This window comes from Chenopodium album, chromosome 20 (assembly GCF_948465745.1).
Source record: "Chenopodium album chromosome 20, dcCheAlbu1.1, whole genome shotgun sequence".
Taxonomy (NCBI): Eukaryota; Viridiplantae; Streptophyta; class Magnoliopsida; order Caryophyllales; family Amaranthaceae; genus Chenopodium; species Chenopodium album.
The window spans coordinates 36128924-36141923 of record NC_137853.1 but is presented as its reverse complement, the minus strand read 5'-3'; the positions used below and the strand labels follow the sequence as shown (position 1 = coordinate 36141923).

General features: G+C 36.8%; 1 protein-coding gene across 1 annotated transcript; it reads right to left on the bottom strand.

The window, feature by feature from the left end:
- Positions 1-96: 96 nt before the first annotated feature.
- Positions 97-11153, bottom strand: LOC145598247 (DDT domain-containing protein DDR4-like). Its single transcript, XM_081654578.1, has 12 exons — positions 10133-11153; positions 9923-10033; positions 6822-6908; positions 6683-6720; positions 6523-6604; positions 6085-6191; positions 5773-5941; positions 2946-3038; positions 2639-2759; positions 1828-1870; positions 1539-1718; positions 97-1454 (listed from the first exon to the last, which is right to left on the bottom strand). The coding sequence occupies exons 1-12, from the start codon at positions 10751-10753 to the stop codon at positions 713-715; spliced, it is 2394 nt and encodes a 797-aa protein (XP_081510704.1). The 5' UTR covers positions 10754-11153; the 3' UTR covers positions 97-712.
- Between the last annotated feature and the right edge of the window lie 1847 nt (positions 11154-13000).

The following is a 13000-nucleotide window of genomic DNA, read 5'->3' as shown; positions in this document are numbered from 1 at the left end:
GTCTTCAATAGGTTATTAGCTAGCTTGCTCGCTTCATTCAAATTGATTGTTTACCAAAAACCTGTGTTAAGGCGAGGATAACAAGCTCAAAGCAAGTGAGGGAATTCCAGCATATGTGCATGTTATAAAGGGAGCAACAGGGCAAAGAATTACAAGTATCGTAATAAAGTTACAAAGAAGCAGCAGAATAAGCCCTTAAAGTGGGAGGAGAATCGAATTACAACAAGGTATTCCCAGCTCCCTTTTAAGAGAATTTATCAACCAACCCAGTCAACCCAACTACATACTACTACATAATAGATACTTTCGTCGTCCCAGTCAACAAAAATTTAAGAACAGGGCTCTTACTCTAAGGAAACTTGGTTACCGGTTGGGTTAAGCTATTGTACACTGAACAAACTCTCGACAATTTTTCCCATCTCTCTCGAACCCTGTAGATGTACGAATTCTGATAAATGACTAATAAATCTACCATTCCTCCGCATTGTGTTGCTCCCTTGTGAAAAATCCAGAGTAATATTGCACAACAGGAATCCCTCGAGTATCCCACAGAATAAAATCCGCCAACAGTGAACGTAGAACTGAATATCCTTCGTGGACCTTTGTGGGCTAGACTGTAAACTCATAATTTCCGTATATGATACAACTAACCACCCAAGATGGGAAATAAAGACAAGGAAAAACTGAGACATCCCTCTCTTTAAAAAAGAAATCACTCACCTTTCTGATCATCATCCTTCACTAAAGCACTGGGTCCATCATCAAAACCGGAACCAGGCGCTAATTCATTAAGGTCAAGAAACCCCCTTGTTTCAATCCTGTCAGGATCAACTTGCTTTGGACTTTCAGGCTTAGGCAAGGGCTCGTTTTCACTTTTCTCAACAACCATGGGAGTGGACCCACCAACTCCTCTTTCCAGCTGCTCTTCCTCATGATCATCCTCATCAGAGTCCTGACTTTCTGTCGAGTAATTTGGATAACCAGCTCTATCATGATTTACCTTCCTGTTTTTTGTGGATGTCTCAGTTTCAGAATCAGATAGCTCGTACTTCCGGTAATCAATACGGTTCCTCGTAGCCCGTTTACTACGCCTCAAACCCGAGTCTAGGTCATCAACTGACCTTATTTTAGTTCCTCTTCGAGTCCGACCCTCAGGCTTCTTAAACCTATCTCTTGGTCGGTCACTATCATCACTATTGCTCAGCAAGTCTTCTTCCTCTTCTTCCACCTCATCTTCTCCATTTTCCTCACTCCATTGGTATTCCTCATCTCCCTCACCTTCAGAGCTGCTAGTTATTCTCTTCTTATGTTTACGCTGTTGCATATATGCCTCATCATAAACAGCTTCCCCAACTATATCATCATCACTATCTAAGTATCCCTCCTCATTGTCTGAAATCCCTTCAACATAATCTTTCTCTGAATATCTCTGAGGTCTTTGTCTCCTCCGATTACTAAATATCACAAAAAATTAAAGTTGTCAGAAAACCCTATCATTGCAGTAAATTAGAAGAAAAACTAGAGTGTAAAGATCTAACCCTCGATCCAATGGTTCAGAATTGTGGTCTACATACATTTCATCATAATCAGCTGGAGATGGGGGACTAAATGACACGTGCAGAGAGGAGTGTGAAGAGCCATTCCATCTACCATTGGCGGAAGGTTCAGGTTTGATACCCTCCCTTTTAACACCAGGTTCTGGAGATGGCTGTTTGCGCCTATATTCAAAGAAAGAAGTAAAAGGAGATTGAATTAGTGAGGATAAGACAGCATATAAATATATCCGAAGTATATATGTATAGAATATGTCCAAATAAATTTCCATACTTGGTGGTCTTGATAGCTTCATTAATTGAACGATCGAAATCATCTGCATAAGAGTATAATAAATCAAAGATCCACGATCAGATAACAAGCTCTATTACTACAAAGTGGTAACAAGGTAGACTCTAAGAAATAATGGCAAGCTATCTAGAACCGACTATAATCGCCTCACTACTCCTCGATAACATAAATCTGCTCAAACCATTAAATGCAAAATGGGAAACTAAATTGTTTGCATACACAAACAGTAGAGCGTATAAAACCTGTACTTTCTTAGTTTACGTAGCAAAGGCTATTCAAATTTAATAGTTCATCAAATCACTATAAGAAAATATGTAGTAAAAAAATATAAAGTGTCAAATTACGACAATATTTTTGGGGAAAATAGGGTGATTACAACCAAATGCTGGAACTTTAAACCTTCCATAGATTGTTACTTCCTCCGTTTCATAAAAATTGAAACACACTGCCCAAAAAGCTCTCACATATTTAGTCTTAGTGTGGCAATTTTATTTTATTTTTTTGAAATATAGGAAGTATATATTTCAATATTTCTCATTCTCAAGTTCTCAACCCACCCACCCCCTCCCCCTCGCAAGTACCAACAAACAACTAATTTGGTGTCTGGGCATGAACAAAATACTTCTCAATTTCTCATCCCATTAAGGCAATCCTAATAATTGTATGTTTACAGCCACTAGTAATGCAAGTCTCTGGCATGCTTGCACACCTTACCAATTAGATTGGTAAAAGGTTAATTAATAAATTATTGTATGGTAGGCGAAAGCCTCAAGGTTAATTTAAAAGTTCTTACCAAATGTATAAGTGACAGGTTTCCTGTCACGAAGGGAGCGGCCACCAGCAAGCCCATCCATGACAAAATTATCCAGAAGAAGAGCTTGGCGTTGCTGCTTTTTCAGCAATTTTTCTTTTCTCTGTTGAGAGAGAGAGAGAGAGAGAGAGAGAGAGAGAGAGAGAGAGAGAAGCAAACAAGGCAAGAGAACATAAGCATATCAGGCTATTCTGAAGAAATTAGTACAAACTGGAAAATAATCCCCAAAGCTGGAGGCAACTGTGGAACTAAGTATTAGCAAAGAAGAAAGAATTCAAAACAGCTTTACCCTGTAAATCTTCTCAATCTCAGGAAGCATATCATTCTTCAACTTCTTTCCAAGTGAAGCTTCTGTTCTGTTCGTGCTTGAGAATAGCTTCTCCTGCAGACAAACACATGGACATTAGCTTTTTCATAAAATTTGATGACAAATCCCAGCCAAAATCCAGTGACACTTCACAATCAAATGAAAGGTCATCTGTATCAGACCAATCTCACAGAAGTTTATAGCTTGAAAGGTCATCTCGACTCAATGAGATACAGAGTATTAAAAAAAAAAATTGTTAATCCACAGATAGCCGGATATTAGCGAATATATCTTATGAAGGCTGATGCTACAATGGCTCCAATTCTGAGAGGACATGGGTCCTCACTTCGAAGCCATAAAAGAATTTAATGCCATCAAGTAGGTGCGCACGCCTTAAGGTGTCATTCTACAGAAGATCAAAGGTTACTAGTGAGAGTTAATGACTTGTAATTGAGAAAGAAACCTTAATATTCATTAAAAACTACAGCTTGACGTATTTGTTTCACCTTATATTGTCCTCTCACCCAACACTTCATTCTCTCTTGTTATTCTATCTCTTCTCATTCAACATTTCTCCACTTTTCCTCTCATACTCAACAAAAATATACATCTTAAGTTCTTAACTAACACATGTATCATCTCATACAAGGAAAATCCAGTAGCATAGTTTGCTCATGGTTGTAGCTTAATACCACTGTTTTTAATCACTAACCCTTCACATATAGAATTCTCAGTACAAGTCAGGTGTGTGTTTCTACAAACCCAAATGCACCTTTATTACCTAGTTGCAGAACTGTGCATAACTTAGCCCTACTGCTCAAACCTTGCTACTTCTTTACTAACACTAACCATATCTGACCATTATAGGATCTTCAATTCAAACTAACACTAACCATATCCATGCAACATCACATACCGTTGCTTAAACATTCTTTACACGTTCCATTTTGAGTTACCCCATAAATCCGATTTCAAATACTACCTCCGTTTTATATCATGTGCCAAATCTACTAAAAACCGTTGCCTATGTGCAAAAAATGTTTTCTTGCCTTTTAAAGTTGTCATTTCTATCTCTCTCCTCATCACATGCAACTCCATCTTTCTCTCTCCATTCAATACTCACAATCAAATTTTGCCTAGGAGTCCGTGCAAACTCATTTGTTGCACAATGTGACAATGCACATAGCATTAAACTATTTGCTTTGCTCCCTCCTAAGTTGCACGGAAACGGATACGGGGACAAAAACGGGTACGGATACGGGGACGGGATACGGCAAAATCAAAATAAAACGGGTACGGCAAAAAATGAGCAAAATATAAATCCATGAAATATATATTAAATAAATAAATAAATAAATAAATAAATAATCTATAGTGACTTATAGTACGGAGTACCATTTAAAACGGAAAAAGGTAAAAAAAAAAAAAAAAAAAAACAAGTAATTGATTTCTACACCACTGACATCTATAGTGACTTCAAATAAAAAATAAAAAGAATCACATGCTGCTGTAATGTTTGTAAGATATTCCGTACTAGACTACTAACCAATATTAATCACATTATTCACGTAAATTTGAAAAAAAAAAAAAAAAGAAATAAGAAGAAAGAGAAAAAGAAGGTGCGAAGAAAGAGAAAAAAGAGAGCTAGAAGCAGAAGTGCAGAACAGAGAGAGAAGAAAGAGGAACAGTAACAAGTCGAAGCCTCGCCGGTCGCCGTTGTCGGAGTAGTCGCCAGTTGTCTCCGATCACCGCAGAGGATTGAATTAAGTCGCACCTCTAAGGGAATCGCTGTTCGCAATTGTTAGGGTTTTTGAGATTTGGGGGAAATCGAAAATTAGGTTAGTAATTCACTAATTTGGGGTTTTTTTCTGAAAATTTGGGCTGAAATCCTAAGGAAACGTCAGAAAATGAGCCACGCCGTCCCCGATACGTATCCGAGCAAGAGGCTAGCCGTCCCCAAATTGGCTTGCCGTACCACTTTCGAAGGGGACGCCTTGGGGACGTTTCCAAGCCGTACCCGTCCCCAAAACGTTTCCGATACGGGAGACGGCTACCATCTGACGAATCCGTGCATCCTTGGCTCCCTCCATCACATCAACCCCTATTTTGGTCAAATAATAAGGATAATATATTTTTTTTTTAAAAAAAAAAAAAGCTAATTCCTTCTTAGACTAATTGAACCTTCTATGCGTTGACAATTAAGCATCTCTCAAAACTCTAACACCAACAGATTAAGGAAGAATGTACAAGGAAAGCAAGCAATTTTATACAGCTAGCATTTCTAATTAGAAACAACTAGTTATATCAGTTATTATATTTTATCGCAGAATGAACCAATGAACAAATATATTTTTGAAGGTAGGAAAGCAATGTGAGAAATCCTACAGCTCTGGAAGCAATAAAAACAAAGTTCTTCCAATAGATAGGCAGTAAAGGTCACAGTTCTAACAAAAAGGAGAAATGAAGAACAAGAAAATGCAAAAAGGGGGTTCATCTTTCAAAAGATTATTCACACAGGAATGGTAAACAAGAGCATATGCAGGCCATAATATTATCTATCATTTACTCATACATAGCATTTAAAGACTAGTAATGATGTTGACCAAACTGCTATTCTGAAAATTGCACTGAAGTGGGAAATAATTGTTTATTTGGGTTGCACATTAACTATAATTGTTTCCAGAAAAAAGGTGCATTTATCAGTGTCTATTTAGTTGTGACAGGGGTATTAAACAAAACGTGGATGTATCCTTCATGAGAGAAGGAATGATGAAAATATAGCAAAAAAACAGTCATTTCAACAGCTTACAGAAACATCAAGGAATTCATCCAGATTAGTTGCCACTGTTTCCCACTCGTAAGTTGTGCAAGGAAGGACATTAGAGCCCTTAGTCTTTCCCTTCTTCATCTCAATCTTCCTTTCAACTTTCCTGATCTCCCGATATAGCCTATGGCCAACAAATTCATCATCTTCATACCTGCAAAATGACACAAACCTTGATTTCTAAAAAACAGTGCAAAATCACAAGTACTCGTATACAACTGACAATAAACAAATCATCTAATTAGTTTGCAGCATGAAAGACATCCAGAAACTTGGATAAGTGATCAGATGTAATACCAAAACGAAGTTCCATGTGAATCACCGCCAATTCGCTCTTTCCGAAATGCAGAAAGCTGAGCTCCATGTTTGAGTGAATTATCAATATAACTCCTGATATCATCTTGCTGCATATTACAAGCAAAACAAATAAATGTAAGTATCTAGGGTCATGAACTGGACGGACACAAATTCAACACAAACTTTCTAGATCACAATATTTGCTGGTCACACCAAGATACCATGGTGAGCTTCTCAAGACTATTGTCTCTAAACTGACCAAAAATTAATTGTGGTATTAGCGGTCATAACATGCCTCTTGGTACAATGAGAAATATCGCTCACAACACAAAGTCCTCCAGACGATCGGAATGAATGTTAATAGATATCAGATGAAGTTCTGCAAGTCGATTCCAAATAAAAGCATAAAGAAGGCTTGTGATTAGATAATAGTGATACCTCTACTCGAATGTCACACAGGGCTTTCAGGATCACCACACGCACTGCTGGATCAAGGGTCTTGTACATTTCAATCTCAGCCCTACAGATTGACGCAGCAAGCACATTAAAGACATAATCACCAAAAAGTAGAGAGCTCAAAAGGCAATCAAACACTCACCCATGATTAGCAACTATAGGTAACTCTCCTTCAGCAACCTTCAAACAAATACAAATTCAAATAAAATTAAGGCAATCCAGAAGAAGGGGCAATGTGGCAGCATATCTGTCCATAAAAAATAACTAAGCATGACAATTACCCAATGCCACCAGTCTCGCAACTTTCTGCATAGCACGGTCACCCAAGTTTCACGTCCACAAGCCATTCGAGTAACTGGAGGAATTGCCTACCAGCATCAAGAAATATTTTTAGATCACTTCAAGAAAAAGCAGAGTAATTCAATGAACAATAGTACACAATAAGACCACATTAAACCAATATTCAATTCAGGAATCAACTATGGTCAGAATCTTAAATCCAAAACTCTAGGAGAATAGACAAGAGGTTTGCTAAAACCAAGAAAAAAAGGGTTACAATGTCCAGTAGGTGAGCTGTGAAGGTTTACCATCACCAGTAATAAAGTCTAAAGTACAAGTAACAAATGAGAGGGCAAAATGCAAAAAAACATAAGCAGAACAGAAAGAATTTCCTAAGACCCAAGATGTATTAAGCTAAGTAAGCTCACTAGACAACCTTTTCAGCACATTCAAAGTATTCAAGGACAAAAATTACCCTTTTGCAACAATAGAATTAGCAAAATAAAAGATGATAACATATGATGCCCCAAATAAAAAAGGAATTTCTTTTTCTAAAATCACATGCACAAAGATAACTCCTATAATTAAATCATGTACTAGATCGACAGCTACAAAGCATGATTATAATCTGAAACATCCAACCAAACAACTACTTCAGAGAGAGCTACTGCTTTTGAATAGGGCTACTATGCCAATACAAAAGGTACATAAACATATAAAAGACTATTTCAACAGATCATTCTATGAGATCACAAAAACAACCACCACCCACACTAAATTATATACTATCTCACAATCCAACGCAATCACTGACCCACTGCTCTCCCTTTTATATCTCAAACATTTACTTTAGAAATATGGAGTTTCTTTCCATGGAAATTAAGTCAACTACTAGGCATCCAGCCAAGTATAATTCTTGTTTACTACTTTACCCACAAGCAACCTTACTTACCAACCCAAAGGTCATGGCTCAATCCTATCTTTACTCATTGAAAAATTCGAAGTAGCTTCATACTCCCAGCTATATTATACATTTATTACCCTGGTTTATCCAAAATCAGCTTGACCTGAGCTTAGTGGCTCAAGCTTCACCAATAATTTAAGACAATTAAAGTCTGAATAAGCAGTTCCCATTTTGCTATACCAATAGATCATTCCTATATTCAAGCAGAGTCTAAAGAATAAAAATAATCAGCTTTAAATTAATACACTTGTTTACAAACCTAGTAAAGGGTAATGTGTAGCCGAAATACCTTAAAAGGAATAATTTCCCAATTACTTTGAACAACCCTACATTTTATCCATAAGCACAAAAAAGATGCCCAAAAGCTTTAGCCTTTCACCAATTACAAAATTCCACCAAATTGAGCACCATATCTTGCCAGACTAAAAATAAAAAATTAATAATCCATGTAGTAATAATTAACAAAATCCTCCTCTCTTTCTTCTTTTTTGAGCTTAGCGAGTTCAGTCACATTCATCAGCAAGCCCAAACAATGTAAACATACAGCATCATTTCATTAATTAGAAACCCTATACAAATAAAATAATACAATTTACAGTTCAATTTTGCAATATATATTTTAAATGAAAGCTACCCCCCCCTCCCCCCCCCCCCCCCAAAAAAAAAAAAAAAAACCCAAGTACTCATCCCACCATATAATTGATATCACCAATTTACTTGTATGCTCTATGATAAGCTCTTAATTGACAGAAACTAACACAAAAGAAAAGGTAGCAGTAAGCTAACTATCCCAATGCCTACGACACAGGCTTAATATTTCAGACATTAATTGAACAAAGATACCACAACTAAACACTCACATGCTTTCAAAAAAAAAAAAAAAAAAAAAAAAAAAAATAATAATAATAATAATAATAATAATAATAAACACTCACATGATTCTGCACTTTCTAAAAATATGAGGCATACTCTTACTACGTGCCTACCAATCCACAACAGAGGCTCCGTCACACTCACATGCTCATTAGAAGGATCATATTGACCAAAGTCAATGAGCAAGCAAGGTAGAAAAAATGTCAATCTACCCCACCACTTCAGGTTCCTAGACGATATTGCATACATTGAAAGAAACTTACAAGAATGAATGGATGGTAGATATCAGTAACATTGCATATGCACACATAAAGTAACATGTGGATGTCAACTAGCTTATTTGGTCAAAGTTTGGGGGATACCCAAGACCTAGGATCAAATCCCGCCTACATCACTTTCCCTTGTGACTCTCTACACCAAAATAAATATATAAATCACATTAAACACCATTTCTTTGCAAAGACATTTCAGATTCATGATCATCTGCGGCACACTCTTGGAGAGTTGAGGCTCAAACCAGAGTGGTAAATGGATTCTTCCTAATTCAATTGTGAAGCAAGTGAGCTTAACCCTTTTCCTTGCAGCAAAATATAACTAAATACAAGCTTCTAGAGTTCTAATATGCTACCTCATAAAGACATACTAGAACAAAGATACAAACTAACACTTCCTGTATATCTAAGGTTTCAAAGCAAGATTAAAAATCTAATCAGCTAGCGATCTCATTCACCAAAAGTATAACTAGCACAAGCTTCTAGAGTTCTGCTACACTACCCTAAAAAAGACAGACTAGAACACAGATACAAGCTACAATTTGCCTGCATATCTCAGGTCTCAAAGCACAATTAACAACCTGATCATACAGCAATCTCTTTCACAATATTACCAACGAAGTCTCAGACCTGAACATCAAAAGCCTTCAAACTACAGTAAAGAATTTTTATACAACTAATACATGACAATGTCAAACTCAACTTTAAATCAATGGAATCCTAGGAGTTAATACATCAATTCAAGCAAGTGCATACAGGCCTCCGATATAAAAATTACACATTTGCAATGTCGTAATTCTCTTCCAGATAGACACAAAATTCCTTTCTATGTAACAAATATCATAGTAAGTACACATGCATTATCAGTAAACACTAACCAGTTTCAAATTATCATTCAAGTAAGCAAACAGCTATTACTTCCACCATCAAACAAACATAACAAACGGTAAAATAATTTCCACACTTAATATAGATTAGAAAGCAATGGACCAACCTTCAACAATGGGATATGTATATCACTCAATGTACTATTGGGAGTAAGCAATGCAGACTCCAACTCCTCAGCACTGAATTCAGCATTAATGTTCAAAACTGCCCTAAACAACTACAACCCACAAACAAAAACACCTCAATCAAGCTCAAAAAACAACAAAATAAACCAAAATTAAATAACAAAATTCCATTCCTTAATATCTTAACTGACATGGAGAAAATTGAGTATTGAAGCCAATTCCCACATAGACCTCAAGTGCCACCGCGGCATTTGCTCCGGTGTAGGTGGATTCACCAATGAAGTTACAACCTTACTACAATGCTCCTTTGGCAAATCATCATCTTCCTCTTCCAGTACCTCCTCCTCCACCACTACCTTCTCAACTCTCTCCCTCTTCGGCGGCCTCGCCCTCCGCTCGATCACCGGAGGGTCGACATACTTGGCCGGCCGAGCCGTGCAAGCTCGAGTTGGCCTTTCTCTCCTAACTATTACATTATTATTACTATTATTATTGCTCTCCTTCTTTCCGTTTTTGTTATTGCTCTTACTACCAGCATCATTACCACCCAGCTCTTTCTTGCTTTCATCCTCAATTGGGTTACTACCCTCTTGCGTTACAGTTCTGGTTTCGGTTTCGGCTTCGGCTTTGGCTTTGGCTTCGGCTTCAGGGTTATTGTTGGTTTCAGGCTTTTGGGTATCCCCATTAGTCTCCGGTTCAACCAAAGATCGGTGGATCGGGGACGATACGGCGTCCTCCATAGCAGGAGGATCAAGAAGGTGAGGGTTAGGGCTAATTAAGGTGGGATTTGGCAAAAGATCATAGCTTTGCATTGAAAAAATACAATGAAATTAACCCCAAGTTTTTTGGTACTTAGAAATATCCAGGAGAAGGTAAATTAACCCCAGAAAATATGAATAATCCAACATTCATTACATCATACCACTCTTCTCTGTAAATCTCTTCAACCCCAGAAAAATCAAGAAAACAGGGAGAAAAATGGAAGAAATTTAGAAACCCAAATAATAAATTAGATTAATTTTTGTGGGTATTCGGCAATTCTGATGTTAAGCTTAACCCCAGTTCTTCTGGGTAGTTTTAAAATTGGGGGGTTTAATTGGAGTTTTGGGTATTTTTTGTTGTGTTCACTGGATTTTTTTGATTTTTTGTGTTAATTGAGTTTTTGTTGAAAAGGGGAGAAATAGAAGGGTTTGGGTAATTAGGGCAACTGGGTAAAAAAGGTAGTCTTCAAAGGAACATAGCATATGACAATTGACAAGGAGCATGGAAATAGAGGGAGAGGTTTTGCCTTATTTCCACGGTCTCTTTTCTTTCTTGTTTCTTCGATTTTCTTTTTCTCAAACATTTTTTCTTCCTTCATGGTAAACATTAAAAATTAATTATGCATATACTACGTATAAAATACTCGTGTATATTTGTTTGTATATCATATTAGAATATTGGATTATAAATTTATCATGATGTAAATTTTAGGGATGTTAATGGAACGAGTTTTAGTTGAAACCTGTCTTGCATATTGCATCAACCCAATAAGGTGACGCTGGATGATGAAATGGAGATGAAGATAAAAATCGAACCTAACATGTGTGATGGGGCGGGTGTGGATGTTACAGTGTACATATCCCATACATGTCTCATCTCCATATCCGACCATTCCGAATCTACCATATTTTAAGTTGTGGCGGATTTTGATGGCTGGAAATCCCTTACCCGACCCGAGAACCTGGCCCGAACTCGACCCGAAGTTACTGAGAGAAACTCTAACCCGACCCGAACCCGAACAACCCGAATTCTGCTTGATTTGACCAAAAATTCATATAACGTAATATTATTAAGCTTTAAATAATTTTTTTTTTTTTATAGTTTTTAAGCACAACCCGAAATCTGAATCGAACTCGACCTACTGACCCGAAACTCGAAATGAAAATATTATAGGGGCCGAATTTTGAATCTTTAATCTCTTGTTCAAAACTAATCACTATGGCTGTAACACCCCAATAATTCTCCCTTTTCCAAACCACTTACTTTAAATAAAATAGTGGAGAACTATTGACATGTTACCGCCACGTGTTAAAACGTTAAGGCTTTATCAAAGTATCGCAGCGGAAAATCAAACTTGGGTTTTTTTAAATAACATAGTTTAGAAAACGAATAAGTAAAAGCTTACAAATTGGAACCATGTAAGGCCCTTATTTAAAACCAAACCAATATTAAAAATCCAATACATAAACGAAATAGCAAAATATAAATAAGTTCAACACAAGAATCGAATACTCTCAACCACGCCAAACCCTTGACAATGCGTATGTCAAAATCCCGAACTTCACATCATCAAGATAACCTGTGTGATACTGCTCCCCAATAATACAAGTGTAATAGTTGGATCATCACAAGGTCATTGAAAGGCGAAGGCCATGACCAAAAGAAAGACACATACAAAAGCACGCAATCAGCAAAGCTGAGTACATACAAGCTACAACGTACCAAACCTAGCATGCTCAATTAATTAAAGTAAATAAACATACAACTCAAATTCATTAATCAAGACTCTACACTTAAACAATTCAACTGACTCAACATACTTACTAACCAATTCCAAACACTTAACTCTTTATATTTAATTTAATTAATTTAATTTGGAGTAAGCAATAGACCAGGCTGTCCAATCCACCAAATCATTTTGGTCCCAAATGACCATTTGAAATAAAAGTTTAGCGCGATGCAAGAATGGGCGCGACTCCATTCTCACAAAGTTAGTCTAGGATCCCATCTAACTTTCATTATAAAATAAAATGTAAATACCAAAAGAGAAGAGGACATGTTGATCAAACAAGCCTCGAAAAGCCACGGGCTACCACCGTGTACCCCAACCCATAATTGTCAATACTCTAGAAGTGCACGCTTTCCAGAGTTTTATTGTTCATCCATGTTTCACTTTACATGATTACAATTTTAATTAATAGCCGACTCAATCAAGAAGACCATACATAACAATCATACATCAATTCATTTTTAATCTTATTTAGGACAATGGTGATCACATCACAAATTGACCTTTA